Source organism: Callithrix jacchus, chromosome 9, assembly GCF_049354715.1.
Source record: "Callithrix jacchus isolate 240 chromosome 9, calJac240_pri, whole genome shotgun sequence".
Taxonomy (NCBI): domain Eukaryota; kingdom Metazoa; phylum Chordata; class Mammalia; order Primates; family Cebidae; genus Callithrix; species Callithrix jacchus.
In genome coordinates, this window is record NC_133510.1 from 49,354,358 (window position 1) to 49,375,339 (window position 20,982).

General features: G+C 34.7%; 1 protein-coding gene across 18 annotated transcripts in view; it reads left to right on the forward strand.

Annotated features, from left to right (window-relative positions):
• The window catches only part of ABCC9 (ATP binding cassette subfamily C member 9), a 249,344-nt gene that overhangs the window by 124,119 nt on the left and 104,243 nt on the right, over window positions 1-20,982 (forward strand). For all 18 annotated transcript variants that reach the window (XM_078336069.1, XM_078336077.1, XM_078336076.1 and 15 more), the window contains 6 exons: window positions 9,738-9,904; window positions 10,923-11,165; window positions 13,032-13,226; window positions 15,176-15,328; window positions 16,251-16,406; window positions 19,589-19,723. In XM_078336069.1, coding sequence (XP_078192195.1) covers window positions 9,738-9,904; window positions 10,923-11,165; window positions 13,032-13,226; window positions 15,176-15,328; window positions 16,251-16,406; window positions 19,589-19,723 — 1,049 coding nt within the window. The remainder of the gene's footprint in view (window positions 1-9,737; window positions 9,905-10,922; window positions 11,166-13,031; window positions 13,227-15,175; window positions 15,329-16,250; window positions 16,407-19,588; window positions 19,724-20,982) is intronic.

Genomic DNA, 20,982 nt, shown 5'->3' on the forward strand with positions numbered 1-20,982 from the left:
GTAGAGTTGGGATTTCACCATGTTGGCCAGGCTGGTTTTGAACTCCTGACCTCGTGATCCACCCACCTCAGCATCCCAAAGTGCTGGGATTACAGGCATAAGACACCTCACCCTGCCATGCAAATTTTCTTATACCCAATTTCACCTTTACTGTCCTGATTTTTACCCCCACCATGAATTAGGTTTGCCTGTTCTAGAACTTGATGTAAATTGAATAACACAGTATAGACTTTTTTTTTTTTTTAAAGTGGTTAATGCATATTTTATGTGTTTAAAATGGAGACCTCTATTGTGTTTATTTGTTCTGGCTCTGAGTTCAAGTCCTGGATATCGTTATCAATTTGTTGTCTCGTTGAATCTAAATCTCATTATGTGTCTTATGTATCTGGGTGTTAAGATCTCTTATTGTTGCATTAATCCTTTTACCCTTGCATCCTTGTAGCTTTGAAATCTATTTTATTAAGTGTGAGAATTGCAACTCCTGCTTGTTATTTATTTATTTTTGCTCTTCATTTGGTTGGTGAGTTTTTTTCCATCCCCTTGTTTTGAGTCTTTGTATATCTTTAGATATATCGTTAAATTTTGTGGATAATGTATATTTTGTATGTTTAAAATGGAGAGCTCTATTGAGTTTATTTGTTCTGAATCTTAGTTCCAGTCCCGGATATCGTTATCAATTTTCTGTCTCGTTGAATCTAAATCTCATTATGGGTCTTATGTATCTGGGTGTTAAGATCTCTTATTATTACATTAATCCTTTTACCCTTGTATCCTTGTAGCTTTGAAATCTATTTTGTCAAATGTGAAAATTGCAACTCCTGCTTTTTATTTATTTATTTTTGCTCTCCATTTGGTTGGTATGTTTTTTTTTTCCCCAACCCTTTATTTTGAGTCTATGTATATCTTTGGATATACCGTTAGATTTTGTCTGTATCTTTTGATTGGGAGATTTGGTCGATTTAAATTTAGGGTTGCTGCTGTTTGATATTAACTGGCTATTTTGTCCTTTCGTTGATAAAAATTCTTCTTTATGTTAATGCTCTTTACTTTTTGGTGTATTTTTAGAAAGGGTCATACTGGTTGTTCCTTTCTGTGTATAATGCTTCTTTTAGACGTTCTTGTAAAGCAGGCCTGGTGGTAATAAAATCTCTGAGTACTTGCTTGTTCCTAAAAGATTTTATTTTTCCTTCAAATGTAAAGCTTAAATTGGCAGGATATAAAATTCTGGGCTGAAAGTTCTGTTGATTAAGTATATTGAATATTGGCCCCCACTCTCTTCTAGCTTGTAGGGTTTCCGTTGAGAGATCTGCTGTAAGCCTAATAGGCTTACCTTTATGGGTAACTTGATCTTTCTCTCTGGCTGCCCTTAATATTTTCTCCTTCGTTTCGATCTTGGTGAATCTAACGATTATGTGCCTTGGGGTTGGTCTTCTTGAGGAATATCTTTGTGGTGTTCTCTGTATTGCCTGGGGTTGAATAGTGGCCTGCTTTGCTAAATTAGGAAAATTTTCCTGGATAATATCCTGGAGAGTATTTTCCAGCTTGAATTCATTCTCTCCGTCACATTCAGGTACACCAATCAAGCGTATATTAGGTCTTTTCACATAGTCCCATATTGCTTGGAGAGTTTGCTCATTCCTTTTTATTCTTTTTTCTCTATTCTTGTCTTGTTGTTTTGTTTCATTAAGTTGATCTTCGACCTCTGATACCCTTTCTTCTGCTTGATCCATTCGGCTGTTTAAGCTGGTACATATTTCACTAAGTTCTCGTGTTGTATTTTTCAACTCCATAAGTTCATTTGTATTCCTCTCTATATTGTCTATTCTTTTCAACATTTCATCGAACCTTTTTTCCAAGTTCTTAGTTTCTTTACATTGGGTTAGAACAAGTTCCTTTAACTCCCAGAAGTTTCTTATCATCCACCTTTTAAAGCCTACTTCAGATAATGGAACACAGTCCTTTTCCATCAGGGCTTGTTCCGTTACTGATGAGTCCTTTTCCATCAGGGCTTGTTCGGTTGCTGATGAGTCCTTTTCCATCAGGGCTTGTTCCGTTGCTGATGGGTTCTGATTTTGAGTATGCTCGGCTAGACTTTTAAGTAAGGATTTTTTTTTGTAAGTATGATTTTTTTTGATGCTCAGCCATGATGTAACATAAATATTTTGTTCTTCTAATTATATTTCATTGTATAACTATATCATAATTTTTTCAACCTCTTGTTAATAGACTCCTGTACTATTTCCAGGTTTTAACTATCATGAGAAGAAAAGCTGCTATCAACATTCTTAACAAGTATTTTGTGGCTATATGTATTTGTTTCTCTTAGGTAAATACCTAAGAGTGAAATCGCTGGGTCATAGGATAAGTGGGTAAATGTTCATATTTTAAGAAACTGACATCTTTTCCCAAAATGGTTGTGTCATTTTTTGTACTCCCTAACAAGGTGTAGGAGTTCCATTTCCACATGTTCATCATTTGGTGATCTTGGTCTTTCTAATTTAGTCATGCTAGTGGGTGTGGACTGGTAACACACTGTGGTTTTAATTTGCATTTCTCTGATGACTAATGATGTTGAACACTTTTTGACGAGTTATTGGCCATTTTTTATTTTTGGGGTGTGGCTGTTCATATCTTTTGCCCATGCTTTATTGGGCTGCACTTTTATTCTTGAGTTGAAGGAATATTTTGCACATGCTAGATACTAGCACGTCATCAGTTACATGTTTTGAGAATGTTTTCTTTCTGGTCTGTGGCATATATGTTCATTTATTTAACAGGATCTTTTAATGAGCAGAAGATTTCTAATTTTCATGTAGTATAATTTATCATTTCTTCTAGTCTTCAGTTACTGCTTTCTGTGTCTTAAGATATCTTTGTCTTTCCTCTAAATAAGTTTCCCTCCTATTCTCCTGTTTGCTTTAGGACAGTGATTCATTTTAAAGTAATTGTGTATAGGGTGTAAGGTAGGTGTCAAAGTTCTTTTTTTCCCAAGTGGATATCAGTGTGTTTCAGCACCATTTGTAGGATAGAATTTCCATTTCTTATGAGATTGCATTGGTACTTCTGTAATAAAATTAAATCATGTGACTAAATTTAATCTATTTTTGGCTCTATTTTCTGTTTCTTTGATGTATTCATCGATTTTTATGCCACTAACATTTTCTCTTGCTTTGGAGTTCTTGAAGTCGTAAATATAAGTCATACAACATTTTCTTTGTTTTTCTCTGAAGCTTGCTTGGGCTATTCTAGTTCTTTTGGGTTTCTTTCTTTTTTTTATTGTACTTTAGGTTCTGGGGTACATGTGCAGATCATGCAGGATTGTTGCATAGGTACACACATGGCAATGTGGTTTGCTGCCTCCATCCCCCCATCACCTACATCTGGCATTTCTCCTTATGTTATCCCTCCCCAACCTCCCCACCACCCCCTGCCCCTCCCCCACTGTCCCTCCCTTGACCCCCCCAACAGACCCCAGTGTGTGATGCTCCCCTCCCTGTGTCCATGTGTTCTCAATGTTCAACACCCACCTATGAGTGAGAACATGTAGTGTTTGATTTTCTTTTCTTGTGTCAGTTTGCTGAGAATGATGGTTTCCAAATTCATCCATGTCCCTATAAAGGACATGAATTCATCGTTTTTTTATGGCTGCATAGTATTCCATAGCTTATATGTGCTTGTCCAGTCTATTATCAATGGGCATTTGGGTTGGTTCCAGGTCTTTGCTATTGTTAACAATGTCACTATGAATATTCGTGTGCATGTGTCTTTATAATTATAATTCTTTGGGTATATGCACAGTAATGGGATTGCTGGGTCAAATCAAATTTCTATTTCTAGGTCCTTGAGGAAGTGCCACACTGTCTTCCACAATGGTTGAACTAGTTTACACTCCCACCAACAGTGTAAAAGTGTTCCTATTTCTCCACATCCTCTCCAGCATCTGTTGTCTCCAGATTTTTTAATGATCACCATTCTGATTGGTGTGAGATGGTATCTCAATGTGGTTTTGATTTGCATTTCTCTAATAATCAGTGATGACGAGCATTTTTTAATATGTTTATTGGCTTCATATATATCTTCTTTTGAAAAGTGTCTGTTCAATAAAACAGAAACTGGACCCCTTCCTGACACCTTACACTAAAATTAACTCCAGATGGATTAAAGACTTAAACATAAGACCTGGCACGATAAAAACCCTAGAAGAAAATCTAGGCAAAACTATCCAGGACATAGGAGTAGGCAAGGACTTCATGAACAAAACACCAAAAGCATTGGCAACAAAAGCCAAAATAGACAAATGGGACCTAATCAAACTCCACAGCTTCTGCACGGCAAAAGAAACAGTCACTAGAGTGGATCGGCAACCAACAGAATGGGAAAACATTTTTGCAGTTTACCCATCTGACAAAGGGCTGATATCCAGAATTTACAAAGAACTCAAACAGATTTACAGGAAAAAAACAAACAAGCCCATTCAAAAGTGGGCAAAGGATATGAACAGACACTTTACGAAAGAAGACATATATGAGGCCAACAATCATATGAAAAAATGCTCATCGTCACTGATCATCAGAGAGATGCAAATCAAAACCACATTGAGATACCATCTCACGCAAGTTAGAATGGCGATCATTAAAAAATCTGGAGACAACAGATGCTGGAGAGGATGTGGAGAAAAAGGAACACTTTTACACTGTTGGTGGGAGTGTAAATTAGTCCAACCATTGTGGAAGACAGTGTGGTGATTCCTCAAGGCCTTAGAAATAGAAATTCCATTTGACCCAGCAATCCCATTACTGGGTATATATCCAAAAGACTATAAATCGTTCTACTATAAGGACACATGTACACGAATGTTCATTGCAGCACTGTTTACAATAGCAAAGACCTGGAATCAACCCAAATGCCCATTGATAATAGACTGGATTGGAAAAATGTGGCACATATACACCATGGAATATTATGCAGCAATCAGAAATGATGAGTTTGTGTCGTTTGTAGGGACATGGATGAATCTGGAGAACATCATCCTCAGCAAACTGACACAAGAACAGAAAATGAAACACCGCATATTCTCACTCATAGGCGGGTGATGAAAAATGAGAACACATGGACACAGAAAGGGGAGTACTAAACACTGGGGTCTATTGGGGGGAAAGGGGAGGGCCAGTGGGAGGGGGAGGTGGGGAGGGATAGCCTGGAGAGAAAAGCCAAATGTGGGTGAAGGGGAGAAGAAAAGAAAGCACACTGCCATGTGTGTACCTGCGCAACTGTCTTGCATGCTCTGCTCATGTACCCCAAAACCTATAATCCAATAAAAAATTAAAAAAAAAAAAAAAAAAAAGAAAAGTGTCTGTTCATATCCTTCTCCCACTTTTGGATGGGTTTATTTGTTTTCTTCTTGTAAATCTGTTTCAGTTCTTTGTAGATTCTTGATATTAGCCCTTTGTCAGATGGGTAGATTGCAAAAATTTCCTCCCATTCTGTTGGTTGCAGTTTCACTCTAATGATTGTTTCTTTTGCTCTGCAGAAGCTCTGGAGTTTAATTAGATCCCATTTGTCTGTTTTGGCTTTTGTTGTCAATGCTTTGTGTGTTTTAGTCACGAAGTCCTTGCCTATGCCTATGTCCTGAATGGTTTTGCCTAGGTTTTCTTCTAGGGTTTTTATGGTGTTATGTCTTATGTTTAAGTCCTAAATCTGTCTGGAGTTAATTTTAGTGTAAGGTTTCAGGAAGGGGTCCAGTTTCTGCTTTCTGCACACTGCTGGCCACTTTTCCCAACACCAATTATTAAACTGGGAATCCTTTCCCCATTGCTTGTTTTTGTCAGGTTTGTCAAAGATCAGATGGTTGTAGATGTGTGGCATTGCCTCCAATGCCTCTGTTCTGTTCCATTGGTGTGTATCTCTGTTTTGGTACCAGTACCATGCTGTTTTGATTACTCTAGTGTTGTAGTATAGTTTGAAATCAAGTAGTGTGATGTCTCCGGCTTTGTTCTTTTTGCTTAGGATGGTCTTGGCTATCATTTGCAAACAAGAAATTTTACTTCTTTGTTTCCAATCTGGATGTTCTTTATTTCATATTATCTGACTGCTCTAGCTAAGACTTCTAGTACTAAATTTAATAGCAGTGGTGAAAGTGGGCATTCTTATTTTGTTTTTGATCTTAGAGAAAGGGCTTTTCATTTTTTTGTATCTTACAGCCTTAGAAACTCACTTATTACTTTTAGTTATTTCTTTTTAGGTTACTTAAGATTTTCTATATAAACAAACATGCCATCTGCAAATAGAGACACTTAGTTTTTTTCAACCTTTTTTATGCTTTCTTTTTTCTTTTATTCTTGTCATATTGCTGTAGCTAGATGTCCAGCAAAATGCCAAATAGGCATAGGACTGAAATCCTGTCTGCTTCCTGATTTTAGGGAAAAAAATGGTCAGTCTTTCATAATTAATTGTAATGTTAGTTATATGTTTTGCATAGTGAACCTTTATTTGCCCAGTAAGTTTTCTTTTATTTAAAGCTTACTCAGGGTGTTTAAAGTCTTGAATGTGTGTTGAATTTTCCTAAAGTTTTTTTCCTGTATCCATTAGGAAAATTGCATTTCTGATAGTGTACTAAATTGCATTGATCTATTTTTCAAATAAAGTCCCAGTGCATTTCGGGGATGAACCACACATAGTCATAATATATTATGCATGCTTGATATTACTAGATTTTATTTGTGAAGGTGTTTTACATCTATGTAGTGAAGGATGTTTATCTGTTATTTTCTTGTAATATCTTTTTCAGGCTTATACATTCTGTATTAAACAGCTTCCATAAAATGAATTGGAAAATGTTTTCTCTCTATTTTCTGAAAAACTTTGTATAAGGTTAATTTTATCTCTTTCCTAAATGTTGAATAGAAATCACTAGTGAAGTCATAGGGACCTGGAGTTTGGACTAATGGAGGATTTAAAATTATGAGTTTATTTCTGTATTACACAGTGTTATATCCAATAAAATTTTATATCTAAATTTTAGAATTTAGTTAATGTATCATCTAACTTTCTTAGTGACTATATAGGCTTTTCAGAGTATCTATTTCTTTTTATGTTCGTTTTGATAAGTTACATTTTTAAGTAATTTTCCATCTCATGTAAGTTTTTGGATATATTGTCATAAGTTATTCATGATATTTTCTGATTCTCCTTTTAAAGTATGTAGGGTATGTAAGGATAGTGCCTCTTTCATTCCTAATATTGGTTTTTGTGTTCTTTTCTTGAACTGTCTAGCTTATCAATTTTATTAGTTTTTTCTAAGAATGGCATTATTGAGTTTGTTCATTTTATCAATTGTTCATTTTTCTATTTTATTGTTTTCTACTCTATTGTTTTCATTCTTTTTTTGGTCCTTTTTTTTTTTCCTGAGCTTTTAAGATAAATATGGAGTTTTGAACCTTATATTGTAAAATAAATATCTAAAGCTATAAATTTTCCTCTGAGTCTCATTTTCGTTGTACTTCTTGAATTTTAAACATGTAATATTTTTATTATAATATAGTTAATATATTTTAATATTATCTGACTTCTTTAGTGATTTCTTCTTTAACATGTGGATTATTAGTAACTATTGTTTAATTTCCAGATATTTAGAAGCTTTTAGATATCTTACCACATGAAAAGATCAAAAGTTACTTCCATTATCTCTGTGCCTGATGTTCATGCCCTTTGTTACTGTCTCACCTCGAGTGTGAGTAGGACCTGTGCCTAGGTTCTAGCCATAAAGTATGGCATGGAGGAAGGTCTCAAATCAGTAGAGCCTGTGTTGAGCCAGCAGTCCCAGCCAATACCTAGAACCTGGTGAGAACCTGGAGCAGAGAACCTAGTCTGGTGAGAACCTGGAATAGAGAACCCAGTTGACCCTGGCTCAAAGTCCTGAATCCTAGACACTGTGAGATAATAAATGTGTGCAGTTTTAACCTATTCAGTTTGTTGTAGTTTGTTAAGTAGCAATAGAAAATCAATAGTCTGTTGTGAAGAACTGATTTTTTAATTTAGTTTTATTGTGGTCAGAATATCTACTCTATATGATTTCTATTTTTTTTTTTTTTTTTGAGACAGAGTTTCGCTCTTGTTACCCAGGCTGGAGTGCAATGGCGCAATCTCGGCTCACTGCAACCTCCGCCTCCTGGGTTCAGGCAATTCTCCTGCCTCAGCCTCCTGAGTAGCTGGGATTACAGGAATGCACCACCATGCCCAGCTAATTTTTTGTATTTTTAGTAGAGACGGGGTTTCACCATGTTGACCAGGATGGTCTCGATCTGTTGACCTCGTGATCCACCGTCCTCGGCCTCCCAAAGTGCTGGGATTACAGGCTTGAGCCACTGAGCCCGGCCCATTTCAAATTCTTTACTCTTTATTTTCTGAATAAACATATAATCTATACCAGTACTGTATACAGTTAATAAGAAGGTAAAATCTGAAGATGTTAGATGTAATTTTAGAGTACCAAATCTCAAATAGTTCTATAAATATCAAACGAGGTTTGACAGTGTTCTAATAGATCTTCTAAATCTTTATTGGGCATATGCATATTTTATTGTTGTATTTTTCTACAAAATGGACTAATTATTATTAAAAGTCTTTTTGTTTCTGGTAATAATTGTCTTGAAGTTTGCTATGTTTGATATTAATATAGCCACTCCAAGTTTCTTATGCTTGTCTTCATGTATATATTTTCATTGTACTTATTTTTAATCTACTCTTTCTAATACTTAAGGTGACTCTCTTTAGATAGCATATAATTTGGTCTTTTTTAAATAAATCCATTCTGACCATATATTTAAGCTAAAACAAGAACTATGTTGAGTTCATATGCCAATGTTCAGTTATTTTTCACTAATGAAGTGATCACTCAACTTTTCTGGTTCTGACACATGTGGTCCAAGCTGGATAGCCTTACATGTGTCTTAGATTTCTTCTTTCTTAGACCATATTTATTTGTACTGACGTTTATTCAAAGTTAAAAGTAGATTGTATACTTGCCAAAATATTTCTAAGAAAGTCATTGCTTCTACCTCATTTGCAGAAAGTATTTGCTGCAAAATGCTGGTTGTGGTTCTAAGGCAGTGTAATCCTCACCTTTCTGGCCCAAGTACTTGAAGTCTCAGTTGCTCTGGATGATCATTGTTCTTTGTGCTATGTGAATGGGCATGGTGTTTTAAACCATTTGGCTAAGAAAAGTCACTTACAACTTGAATAAGAATCTGTAAGGCAGAAACTCAATTACATAGATACATGAATTCCATGATAATTCCAGGGTAATACCATGAGACATATCCTTGGGTTTGCAATATACCTATGAAGTGGGTTATACAGATAATAACTTGTGAATTGTTCATATCATCAAGGCTCTTTGGAAACAAGACCAGAAGATATGAAGCCACTTTTTAAAATTTATAGACTTAGACATACATTTTGAAGAGTCTAGAATATCCTATTATGTATCTCCTTACATCCTCCCATCTATCATTTATGGGCAGAGTGGAAGCACTCAACATTTTAAAGTTATTACTCCTACAATTCAAAACTCCAGAAGTACACTAAATCATATATATTGTTTTCTTGCCAAGTGAAACCATGTGGAAATACAGTACATAAAATTGCTTTTGTTATTAAAAAGCATCATAATTATATTCAAATGCTAGTGAAGTTTAAGAAAAGATTGTATCTTTCTCTTTTTGTCTTTTTCTTTTCAGCCCTATTCCTGTATTGGGTAATGGCCTTTATTACAAAAACAATAAAATTGGTTAAGTACTGTCAATCTGGTTTGGGCATATCAGACCTGCGTTTCTGCATCACAGGCATGATGGTCATCTTGAATGGGCTCTTGATGGCTGTGGAGATCAACGTCATTCGCGTCAGGGTAGGCAGCTAATGGTTTTTGTTTAGTTACTTGGATTCAAGACCCCAGTGTGAAAGATTACCGTTAGCCAGAAATAATTAGTATTTAGAAAGATGAACAAATGCATTTGATTTATATATATAAAGCTGAACTAATCACTAAGTACAGGAAATTAATGTTTCAGAATTCTCGGTGTGACTCTAGAAACTATTTATTTGTTCACAAATAGAGATTGATTGAGTGCCTGCTATATATCAGATATTATGCTCAGTTTATATTACAGAAGAAATTATTTTTAGGAGAATGTTCCATCTTCCATGATTGGTATCAAGCATACCTAAGTTAAGCAAAATATTGCATTATTAGAAATTTAAAACTGAAAAGAAAATAATCTAATCCAGTTTGCTCATTTCACTGATGAAGAAACATACAGAGATAGCTTTGGCTATATATCCAAAGTAATATGGTCAAGACACATACCTGGTTTGTAATTCCATATTGATTGTACTTTCTACCACTTAATGCTGTCCATTATGTTGTGTGAGATACCAGAGATAGATTTTCCAGTATTCATTTTTTATCAGAGAACTTTGAACTTGATCTGTGAGTAGAAAGATACATGCTGCAATTAATGCAGAGACTAGTCAGTTAACATCAGCAAGCCACAGATCAATAGTGACTCAATAATAGTCTTGATGACACATTTTTAAATCTAAACAATGTAAAAGCCCTCATGTGGTTGACCCTATCATAGGATGTCATGAAACATTGACTTAATAAAAACTATCTTTAAAAGGTTAACTGATCTTTTAGAATTGAACCCAAGAAAATTAAATGCAAAATTCTGGCATTAAATAGCTAATCAAGTCACAACAGAAGAAAATATCTCAAAGAATATTTCAGAAAGGGATGGGGAGAGTCATTAAAGTATAAATTTTGGTCACCTGATATGAAAATGTAGAAAAGGTCAAAATTTTATTTGTAATATGTTGAAAATAACTGGACTAATTGTCATGCTGTGGAATTTTTCTTGCCACAGAGATATGTGTTCTTCATGAATCCTCAGAAAGTAAAGCCTCCTGAAGACCTCCAGGATCTGGGAGTGAGATTTCTTCAACCATTTGTGAATTTGCTGTCAAAAGCAACATACTGGTGGATGAACACACTTATTATATCTGCTCATAAAAAGCCTATTGATCTGAAGGCAATTGGAAAATTGCCAATAGCAATGAGAGCAGTAACAAATTATGTTTGCCTAAAAGATGCATATGAAGAACAAAAGGTAATTTAGTATCTGTCATCCATGTGCTTAATAAGAGAGAATGTTCCTATTAAATATATGGACACAAAGCTTAATTCATATGTATAGTTAAGGAAGAGTAGCTTTCCTTCATTTTTCTTCCTCTGTAGTTTTGAATCATGTTAATTGGACCTGGAATATTGGAAGAGCCAATGAAGCGTACTTATATTAGTTGCCCCATTAATAGATGAGGAAGGATAGAGTGAGTACTGTCTTTTCTCTGGGATACGTCACTAAGTGGAAAGTAAAAATTAAGTTCAATGCTCATATATAGTAATCCATTACCATATAATATTCATAACTAATTAAATTTTTGTTATTGTCTTTTTACAAGCATAAAAAGTTTGTTATATAAAGAGGTAAAATAGATACCTACCAATAATCAATTTTAGGAAATTTAAAGCCTTGTGTTAATTATTGACTAAAATTTAGCTTCTATAGTTCAAAATGGGAGACTAAATTAAATAAAAGGACATTGTCTGCCTATTCCATGTATCATCCTATATGGCTGCCAAAATTGGTTTCCTCTGGCACTTTTCCTACGTGTTTATTATTGTTTTAAAAAATTTCAAGATGAGAGTCTTTGGATATTTTCATTTTATCTTTTATCATTCTAAATAGTCATACATGCTACCCTCAATGGTAGATGTGTTTTCTGTTGCAATAATCTACAAATACCATTGCCATTTAAAATATTAGGATTCCCAACAATACTGGAAGGAAATAGAGTATGATAAAACAGCTAACGAGTTTTGGCTGTTCTAAATCAGGATCAACAAAGCATTTATGGTAAATGACGAACATAATCTGTTTTGTGTCAGAAATACGTGTTATGAAATTAAATGGCAGGAAAAGGTTACTAAAATGAACCTTAGTCATTTCTCTGGTTTCACCTCTGGGAAAAGTATTGCATAAAATTTTTAAAACTGCTAAAGTAAAGATGTTTGCAGTCTAGCCTAAGCATAGCTTAATTTTTCTGAGTTCTCTTTACAACAGAGATTATCTTGAACTTGATGTGTTAATGTCTACATAAACTTTGGAAAACAAATTGTTTATTTTAACAGATAGGGAACATAATTGAGCTCTATTCCAGTGAGTTGACTTCCTTGCCACAATGAAAAAACTTTATTTACCTCTTGCCTAAGTTTTAATTATGATGATTGCTTAGGTCTTAAAATCTTTACAACAAACAACTGTAGCTGTGTGAAGCCATGACTCGACTTAAGAATAAATGCTGTTCTTCATTTTGCATTTATTTGAGGAATACTAGAAAACACAAGTCTGCCATAATTTTTTAATGTATTGACTACCATTCATGAAGATAAGAAACACCATGGAGGAGAAAACAGTTGAAGTTGGAATAATCTGTTTTGTTTAGTTTATAATCATTGGACAGGCAAACCTGTTGTGTTCTAGTAACTCCAAAAATCTTGACCAGTCTGCCTATAACCTTGATCTTAATGCTTTACTCTTATGCCTGCTATATGCAATGTTATTTGGCAATTTTCATGACAAATATACATTTTCCAAATCAAAGAAAATTAAAAATGAATTACGTTTTAAGAATCCTGTGTCATCCTTTCATTAAAAAAAAAGTATAGAGTCTTCGAAAAATTGTCCTGTTTACTTCTCGTTCTCTCTATTTCATTAAAATGCATTCAGTAGCTACTATTTGCATAGAAGGCAAGGATACAGAATTATGGATACTATGTTGAAAGGCACTCATTAACGTCTATTTTTAAACCCTTAGTAAGAAGGAATTTCCATAGTTGAGATTAGTTACTACTCTAAGCAGTTTTATTTTGTTCCAACAGTTTTTTGGTTTGTTTTTGTTTTTTTTTCCCCCAGAAAAAAGTTGCAGATCATCCAAATAGGACTCCATCTATATGGCTTGCAATGTACAGAGCTTTTGGGCGACCAATTCTACTTAGTAGCACATTCCGCTATCTGGCTGACTTACTGGGTTTTGCTGGACCTCTTTGTATTTCTGGAATAGTTCAGCGTGTGAATGAAACCCAGAATGGGACAAGTAACACAACTGGAGTAAGTTCCTGGTGCTTTTCAAAGGAAACATATTATTGGCAGATTTCATTGTAATTGTCACTTTTTATTAATGCAGTTTTATGAGCATTCAAATAGGCTTTTATTTTTTCAGATAATTAAATGTTTTTTTAAAAGAAAGAAAACAGTAGTTTTCCTTTTAGAAAAAAAAATCCCGTTTATGTATTCATTGAATGAATCTGGCCAACAAAATTATTCCTGAGATTCAGAGCCTATAACATTTAACAAGCATTTACTGTGTACCAGAAAGTTTGTGTAGAAATTATACATTGATTGTTTTATTTAATGTTTATAGCAATCCTTTAAATAATTTGTATGTATGAGGGGTGGCTGAGTCACTTTTATGTATGAGGGGTGGCTAGTGACCAATAATACTAGCAATGTGATTTGTAATATTGTACATTTCTCTTTTCTTATGTAATAAAAACCATCACCCTACTTCACAATGATCAGGGCAAGTAATATTATTATATTTTACTAGGTATTATGTTATTATATTGGGGCTATATCATATAAAATACTGTATGTTTACTATTATAAATATATAATCTTTTATTTTCTATTTTTATTAGACTGCATTGTAAACTTCCTAGTTTCTTTCTAAGATAAGTATTAATTGCCCTGGTTCCACAGGTAGAAACTATTTCCAAATGAATCCATTCTCATTTTCTATTCTCTCAATCTGATTTCCTGTCCTCTTTATATCACCTATTAAAGTGTTAGGCAGTTTAAGAGCTGAAGTTAAATATCGCCTCTTCAGTGAAGCTTTTTCTGATCGTCCTAGTTGAAATTTGACTCTCCTTGAGAGTCCCTTAACACACTCTTTACTTTATGTTGGCACTTACTGAAGCCTATTACTTAGAGATATGCTTATCTTCCTAGTTGTAAGTTTATGAAACAATTATGGTGAGCCATTCATATTTGTGTTCACAATGCTTAGCCCAGATCCTTGCACACATTAATGTTCATTTATAATTGAAATAACCAGATATTTTCACCATTGAATACACTTTGGTAATGTTTTGTCCCTGCTAGCCTAATTACATACAGATACCTAAATTTCATGTAAGAGTTTATCCATTACCCTTCTCTTTTGGACAGGTAAGCCATATGTTTTGCTGAGAACAAATGGGACTTGCACATTTGTGTATATTTCCACAAAAGAAGAGGAAGGGACCAGAAGTAGAATTCTACTAGATCTGAATCATAGAAAATAAAGAATGTCCAAATTGACATAAAGTACTTAGTCAAATGTTCTTTTCTTCTTTACTAACAAACAAGTTACCGTATGCTATTGTTACAAACAAAAATCAATTTTGGATATTGTTATGCTGAGTTCAGTCATATTCCTACTAAAAATTTTGTAAGTCATGTTTTGTTACTGGAAGTATTGCATGTTACTGGAAATATAGCCAAATTACCTATTTTATAATTTATTATTTTATTAGTATAAATTAAGATATAGGAAATCAGAAAAAGTCAACTGGGCAAAATTATTTTAAACTAATAAGGCTACCAAAATTGTATTTTTTCCCCATTGGTCTTGCTGACCTGCTATCAATTTTCTAGCTTCTACTTTCAAATTAGAGGGTAAAGTAACTTGTTTTTTTATTTATTGCTTACTGTTTTACTAAGGGGTGATATACTTTTGCAGGAAATGCACTCTAATTTTTTTTTAAATAAATTTTACCTTTTTTTCCTTCAATTAGGCATTTCTATCACTCATTAATCAGCTTGGGGATTTTATGGGTTTACCTGGTTTATGTTTATATAAGCCAAAATTGCCTTTCTGTAGCTCATTTCACTGTTGTATTCTAAATACATTGAGTTTTTATATTTAAATATACTATGTATCTTTTAATAAGTGCAAACTGAACACCTGGTCTATCAAAAGATGAGTTTTAATTTGTCACTTTTTTCTTTTGGGAAAGAATTCAGATACCCTCTCATCAAAGGAATTTCTTGAAAATGCTTACGTTCTAGCAGTTCTTCTCTTCTTGGCTCTTATTTTGCAAAGGACATTTTTGCAGGCTTCCTACTATGTAACCATAGAGACTGGCATTAACCTCCGTGGAGCTCTGCTGGTATGTAAAGGCTGTGAATAATCTTTGTTTCTTAAGAATGCTGTATACCTTTCAGTAATAAGAATAGTAGTAGCTTCAGTTTTGTTTTTTCATTCCACTTTCCTTTTGGTATTATAATAACAAAATTTCTATAGTCTACTTAATGAAAGAAACAGAGCTATTTAATAAACCTGTTGAATTAAAAATAACTTTAACACATTAAGAAAAACATTTTTGAAATTTTACATTTACTTGGGGATTTTATGGGTTTATTTGTTTGTTCCAGAGCTCAGGCTTAAAGTTTAATGCATCTTTTCATTATATCACTAGAAAAAAAAGTCTGTTTTTGGTTGAGGACTAAAAACAACTATACTGAAACAGAAATAACTGTACTGGGCCGAGCGTGAAGGCTCACACTTGTAATTCCAGCACTTTGGGAGGCCAAGGCGGGCAGATCATGAGGTCAGAAGATCAAGACCATCCTAGCTAAGACAGTGAAACCCCATCTCTACTAAAAATACAAAAAATTAGCTAGGCATGGTGGCACATGCCTGTAATCCCAGCTACTCGGGAGGCTGAGGCAGGAGAATCATTTGAACCTGAGAAGTGGAGGTTGTAGTGAGCCGAGATTGTGCCACTGTACTCCAGCCTGGGTGACAGAGTGAGACTCCACTGAAAAAAGATAGAAAGAAAGACAGATGACAGAAAGTCAGAAAGAAAGAGAGAGAGAGAGAGAAAGGAAAGAAAAAGAAAGAAAAGAAAGAAGAAAAAGAAAGGAAGGAAGGAAGGAAGAAAGATAAAGAAACTGTACTGGTTGATTTAAGAAGATGACCTTATAGAATTGTTCTTTTTTTTTTTCCCAAAAAAAATAAATATTTGTTATAGTGTCAATTTTAAGTTTAGAGCTTTATGTATTCTCCTTCTCCATCTTTTTTTTTTGTAGGCTATGATTTACAATAAAATTCTTAGGCTCTCTACATCTAACTTATCCATGGGGGAGATGACTCTAGGGCAGATCAACAACTTAGTTGCCATTGAAACTAATCAACTCATGTGGTTTTTGTTCCTGTGTCCCAATCTATGGGCTATGCCTGTTCAGGTAAGTAAATCAATATAAGTAAGATTTTTGTTTGCAGAGGAAATAAAACACAAAGAGCGGTAAAATATTTAGCTCCGTAAAAGGTGCATAGTGTTTGAATGTGCAAATATTACACTCTTTTTTTATTGCATTTTAGGTTTTGGGGTACATGTGAAGAACATGCAAGATAGTTGCATAGGTACACACGTGGCAGTGTGATTTGCTGCCTTTCTCCCCTTCACCTGTATCTGGCATTTCTTCCCATGCTATCTCTCCCCAAATCCCCACACCCCGCTGTCCCTCTCCTATTCCCCACAATAGACTCCAGTGTGTAGTACTCCCCTCCCTGTGTCCATGCGTTCTCATTGTTCAACACCCACCTATGAGTGAGAAGATGCAGTATTTCATTTTCTATTCTTGTGTCAGTTTGCTGAGAATGATGTTCTCCAGGTTCATCCATGTCCCTACAAAGGACACAAACTCATCGTTTTTGATGGCTGCATAATATTCCATGGAGTATATGTGCCACATTTTCCCTGTCCAGTCTATCATTGATGGGCATTTGGGTTGGTTCCAGGTCTTTGCTATTGTAAACAGTGCTGCAATGAACATTTGTGTGCATGTGTCCTTATAGTAGAACGATTTACAATCCTCTGGATATATACCCAGTAATGGGATTGCTGGGTCAAATGGAAGCAGAAACTGGACCCCTTCTTGACATCTTACACTAAAATTAACTCCATATGGATTAAAGACTTAAACATAAGACCTAACACCATAAAAACCCTAGAAGAAAATTTAGGCAAAACCATTCAGGACATAGGAGTAGGCAAGGACTTCATGACCAAAACACCAGCAGCATTGGCAACAAAAGCCAAAATAGACAAATGAGACCTAATCAAACTCCACAGCTTCTGCACAGCAAAAGAAACAGTCAATAGAGTGAATCGACAACCAACAGAATGGGAAAAAATTTTTGCAGTTTACCCATCTGACAAAGGGCTGATATCCAGAATTTACAAAGAGCTAAAACAGATTTACAAGAAAAAACAAGCCCATTCAAAAGTGGGCAAAGGATATGAACAGACCCTTTACAAAAGAAGATATACATGAGGCCAAGAAACATGAAAAAATGCTCATCATCACTGGTCATTAGAGAAATGCAAATCAAAACTACATTGAGATACCATCTCACGGCAGTTAGAATGGCTATCATTAAAAAATCTGGAGACAACAGATGCTGGAGAGGATGTGGAGAAATAGGAACACTTTTACACTGCTGGTGGGAGTGTAAATTAGTTCAACCATTGTGGAGGACAGTGTGGCGATTCCTCAAGGACCTAGAAATTACACTCTTTTATAGAAAAGGAAGCTGAGACTCATAAGCGTTATAGCATAGGTTAAGAAAGAGGACTTTCAAATTATACTGCTTGGGTTCAAATATCTGCTGTACCCCTCATTTACACAACTGCTTAACTCCCCAAAGCCCTAGTTTTCTTAACTGCAAACTGAATACTATCTTTGTCATAAAGTAGTGGAGAATTGTCAAGGTTAAATAGATTAATATGTCTATAACATCTAGCATAGTGCCCAGCATTTCCTGGGCATCCAATAATTGTTAGTTGTTAGTATTATTGCCTTGATTTATGAAAGTCGCAGAGCCACAGTTTGACCCCTTTCATTTTGGTAAGCTATTTCATAGCATTTATAAAAGAGAGCAATTGCTTTAATCCATCCTATAGTTTCAATAGCTAGTATATTGCAACATGTTAAACTGTATAAACTGGTAGGAACAGTGAAAAACTGGAGTGCTATTTAGCTATTTTCTATGTAAAGTAACATTTTAGTAAAGACACGTGTTTTCTTGTTCCCCTTACTGGATAAAAATGGCAAAAGAAATATATTCAGTTTTTTCCTCTGTATAAGCTGGACATTTTAAATTATCTTAAGCTTTGCATTATGTAGATGAAGCTTAATCTCTAGATCTTATTTGATACAATCTATCATCTAAGTCCCTGTGTCCCACATTTATTAAAGTGCAAAAGTAATAAACAAGATGCTAGTTTTTAATTTATTGTTTGCCTTTTCATTTTTAAATGGAAAACCAAGGCAAATAAAAGTATATATTATGAACAGTGCTTGGCACAAAGTAAGATTTAAGATACACTTTGTCTCATTTTACAAAAATGTTCTTATAGAAAGGCAAACTAGGTAGCTGCCTAGGTAGTATAATTTCAAGTGCACCAAAAATCTCTGAATTACTGCATCATGGGTGATCTTAAGGAAATTTTTGTGTTCGTTGGATTTTCCAAACTACGTAATTAGTTAGGCAGTAAATATGTCATTGCCCCAAGAAGTTGCTATTAATAATATCATTCACATAGAGGCATAAATTATATACTTGGATTGCTTGGATACAGTTCATTCATTGATATTTTGATTAGATGATAAATTGAACTGCTGAGCGAAAATATATATCTCAGAAAGAGAAGATAGGATAGCAAGGTTAAATTCTGAGTTTTTAAAAGAAAAAGAAGACAGTGACAAACCAGAGAGGATGGGTCTGAATGGTTTTGCCCTGGTTTTCAGGAAATAACTTTAAAGAGAAGTATGTTAAAATAGGGCACCAACTTTAGCTTTTTAACAGTTTTAGTTAGCGCCAGCCTTCTTGTCATTAAGTGGCATCTGGAGTCATAAGGAGGTGAGGAGCTCAGCAGACAACCATCCTCTACTCACATTATGCTGCTTGCTACTTTCCATCCTCTCAGCCTTGAAAGCTATTACAATTCCAAGAGAATATAGAATGTCAAATTTATGGTGAGTGGCAGCATTTTCAAGAAAAATTGTATGCCCTTTAAAAAATCTGACGACTGCTTTAGAAGGTCAGAAGCATCTTGGGACCACTTTGCAACTTCATGCAATAAATTGGTTTGACACCAGTTGTACAGATTGTAATACTAAAAGTACATTCCTAGCACTTAACTTTCCCCAAATAACTCATAGCAAAACCCAACTATCACAGTTGGGTTGACTTGATGGTTAGTTCTGTCCCTCTAGAGAACCCTGACTAATACAGTTGACTTCCAAATAAACTTAATATGATAATTAGGAAATACTATATTTGCATGAAACATTATATCTTTTCATGCAATGGCTCCCACACCCCCATTCATTTTCCCTTCTCCATGTGTTTTTCTCTCTAGATCATAATGGGAGTGATTCTACTCTATAATTTACTTGGATCAAGTGCATTGGTTGGTGCAGCTGTCATTGTGCTCCTTGCACCAATTCAGTACTTCATTGCTACAAAGTTGGCAGAGGCTCAGAAAAGTACACTTGTAAGTAACATCTTTTGGAAACTTAATTAGAAAAATTGAGACATGCTATTTTAATTTAATAGTATAGGAAATTAATGCATACCACTCAGGATAGTTTGGAAACAATTCTATTTCACTTCAGTTCTTCAGCAGCAAATGTGGATTTTCCATGTTGCAAAATCAATTTTTAAAAGTGGATTGGAAATTTAAAACTTGATGACTGTAGATTCAAAATACTAGAATCACAGTTCCTGATGTATGAAAGTACCATGAGGTGATGAAGCTTTCAGTCTTCTTAGATCACTTGTCTAAAGAATCTTCTTAAGCATACTTTGACTCTATTGAATGTTAGTTATTGACATGCAAGAAATTGATCGAGGTACAACTGAAGGGTCAAGTTTGCTGCTTCTGAAATTATATTGTTCTAAGGTAGACTCAAACCATGTGAGGATCTATGGAGTCACACTGACATGTTTCAGTGGCAGCTGCTCTTGCTGAAAATGTTTCTGGTCAACTCGGCAAGCAAGAAAAAGCCCAATTATTGACCTTTTCTGGCTTCAATTTGCCATGAAATTATTTTATTTGAGCACAAATGTCCTGCTTTTAGAGAAATATTTGCAAATAATAAAATTGTTGACAGCATGTTTACAAATAAAGCTTGATTAAATATGAGCAAGGCTGTCTGTAAATCAGGCATAAAATGTGGAGATGCTACCACTGACGGGATTGTTTCTCATTTGTGTTTCCACTATGACAAGCAAGTTGCATGTGATGCAAATGGTTTTTATCGCTTGTTTTTCTGCTGCTTTGGGTAGGTTACTCATTATTTCTGTCTGAACCATCTATCCTTTTGACTCCAACACACAAGTACAGAAAGGTGTGGAAGAGGATGATTCCCAAACATCTGTCTTTTGTTTAGCTATTCATACCATATTCATTCACTCATTGAACAATCACTTGATAGGCATTTAAGACTCTGTAAAAACAAAAAGTTGAACAAAAACCAAGTTGTTCGCTACTTCTGCTTTCTCCCATCTGTCTTTTGACCACTCTACTGCCCCTTTTGATAGTTAATTGGTCATATTGTACCTTGCTAGTAATTCTAGTATTACATGTCATGGTGAAGGAAGCTGAAACAGCTGGCTAAATTGAAGCTTTTGTATCTGCTACAAATCTCTCTACAATTATTTCAAGTTGTTAGTAAATCTAACTTAGGCCTTAATAAAGAGCTTATAAAGAAGTATGTGGAAATTTCTTGATAGCTAAGATAATAGGCTTAA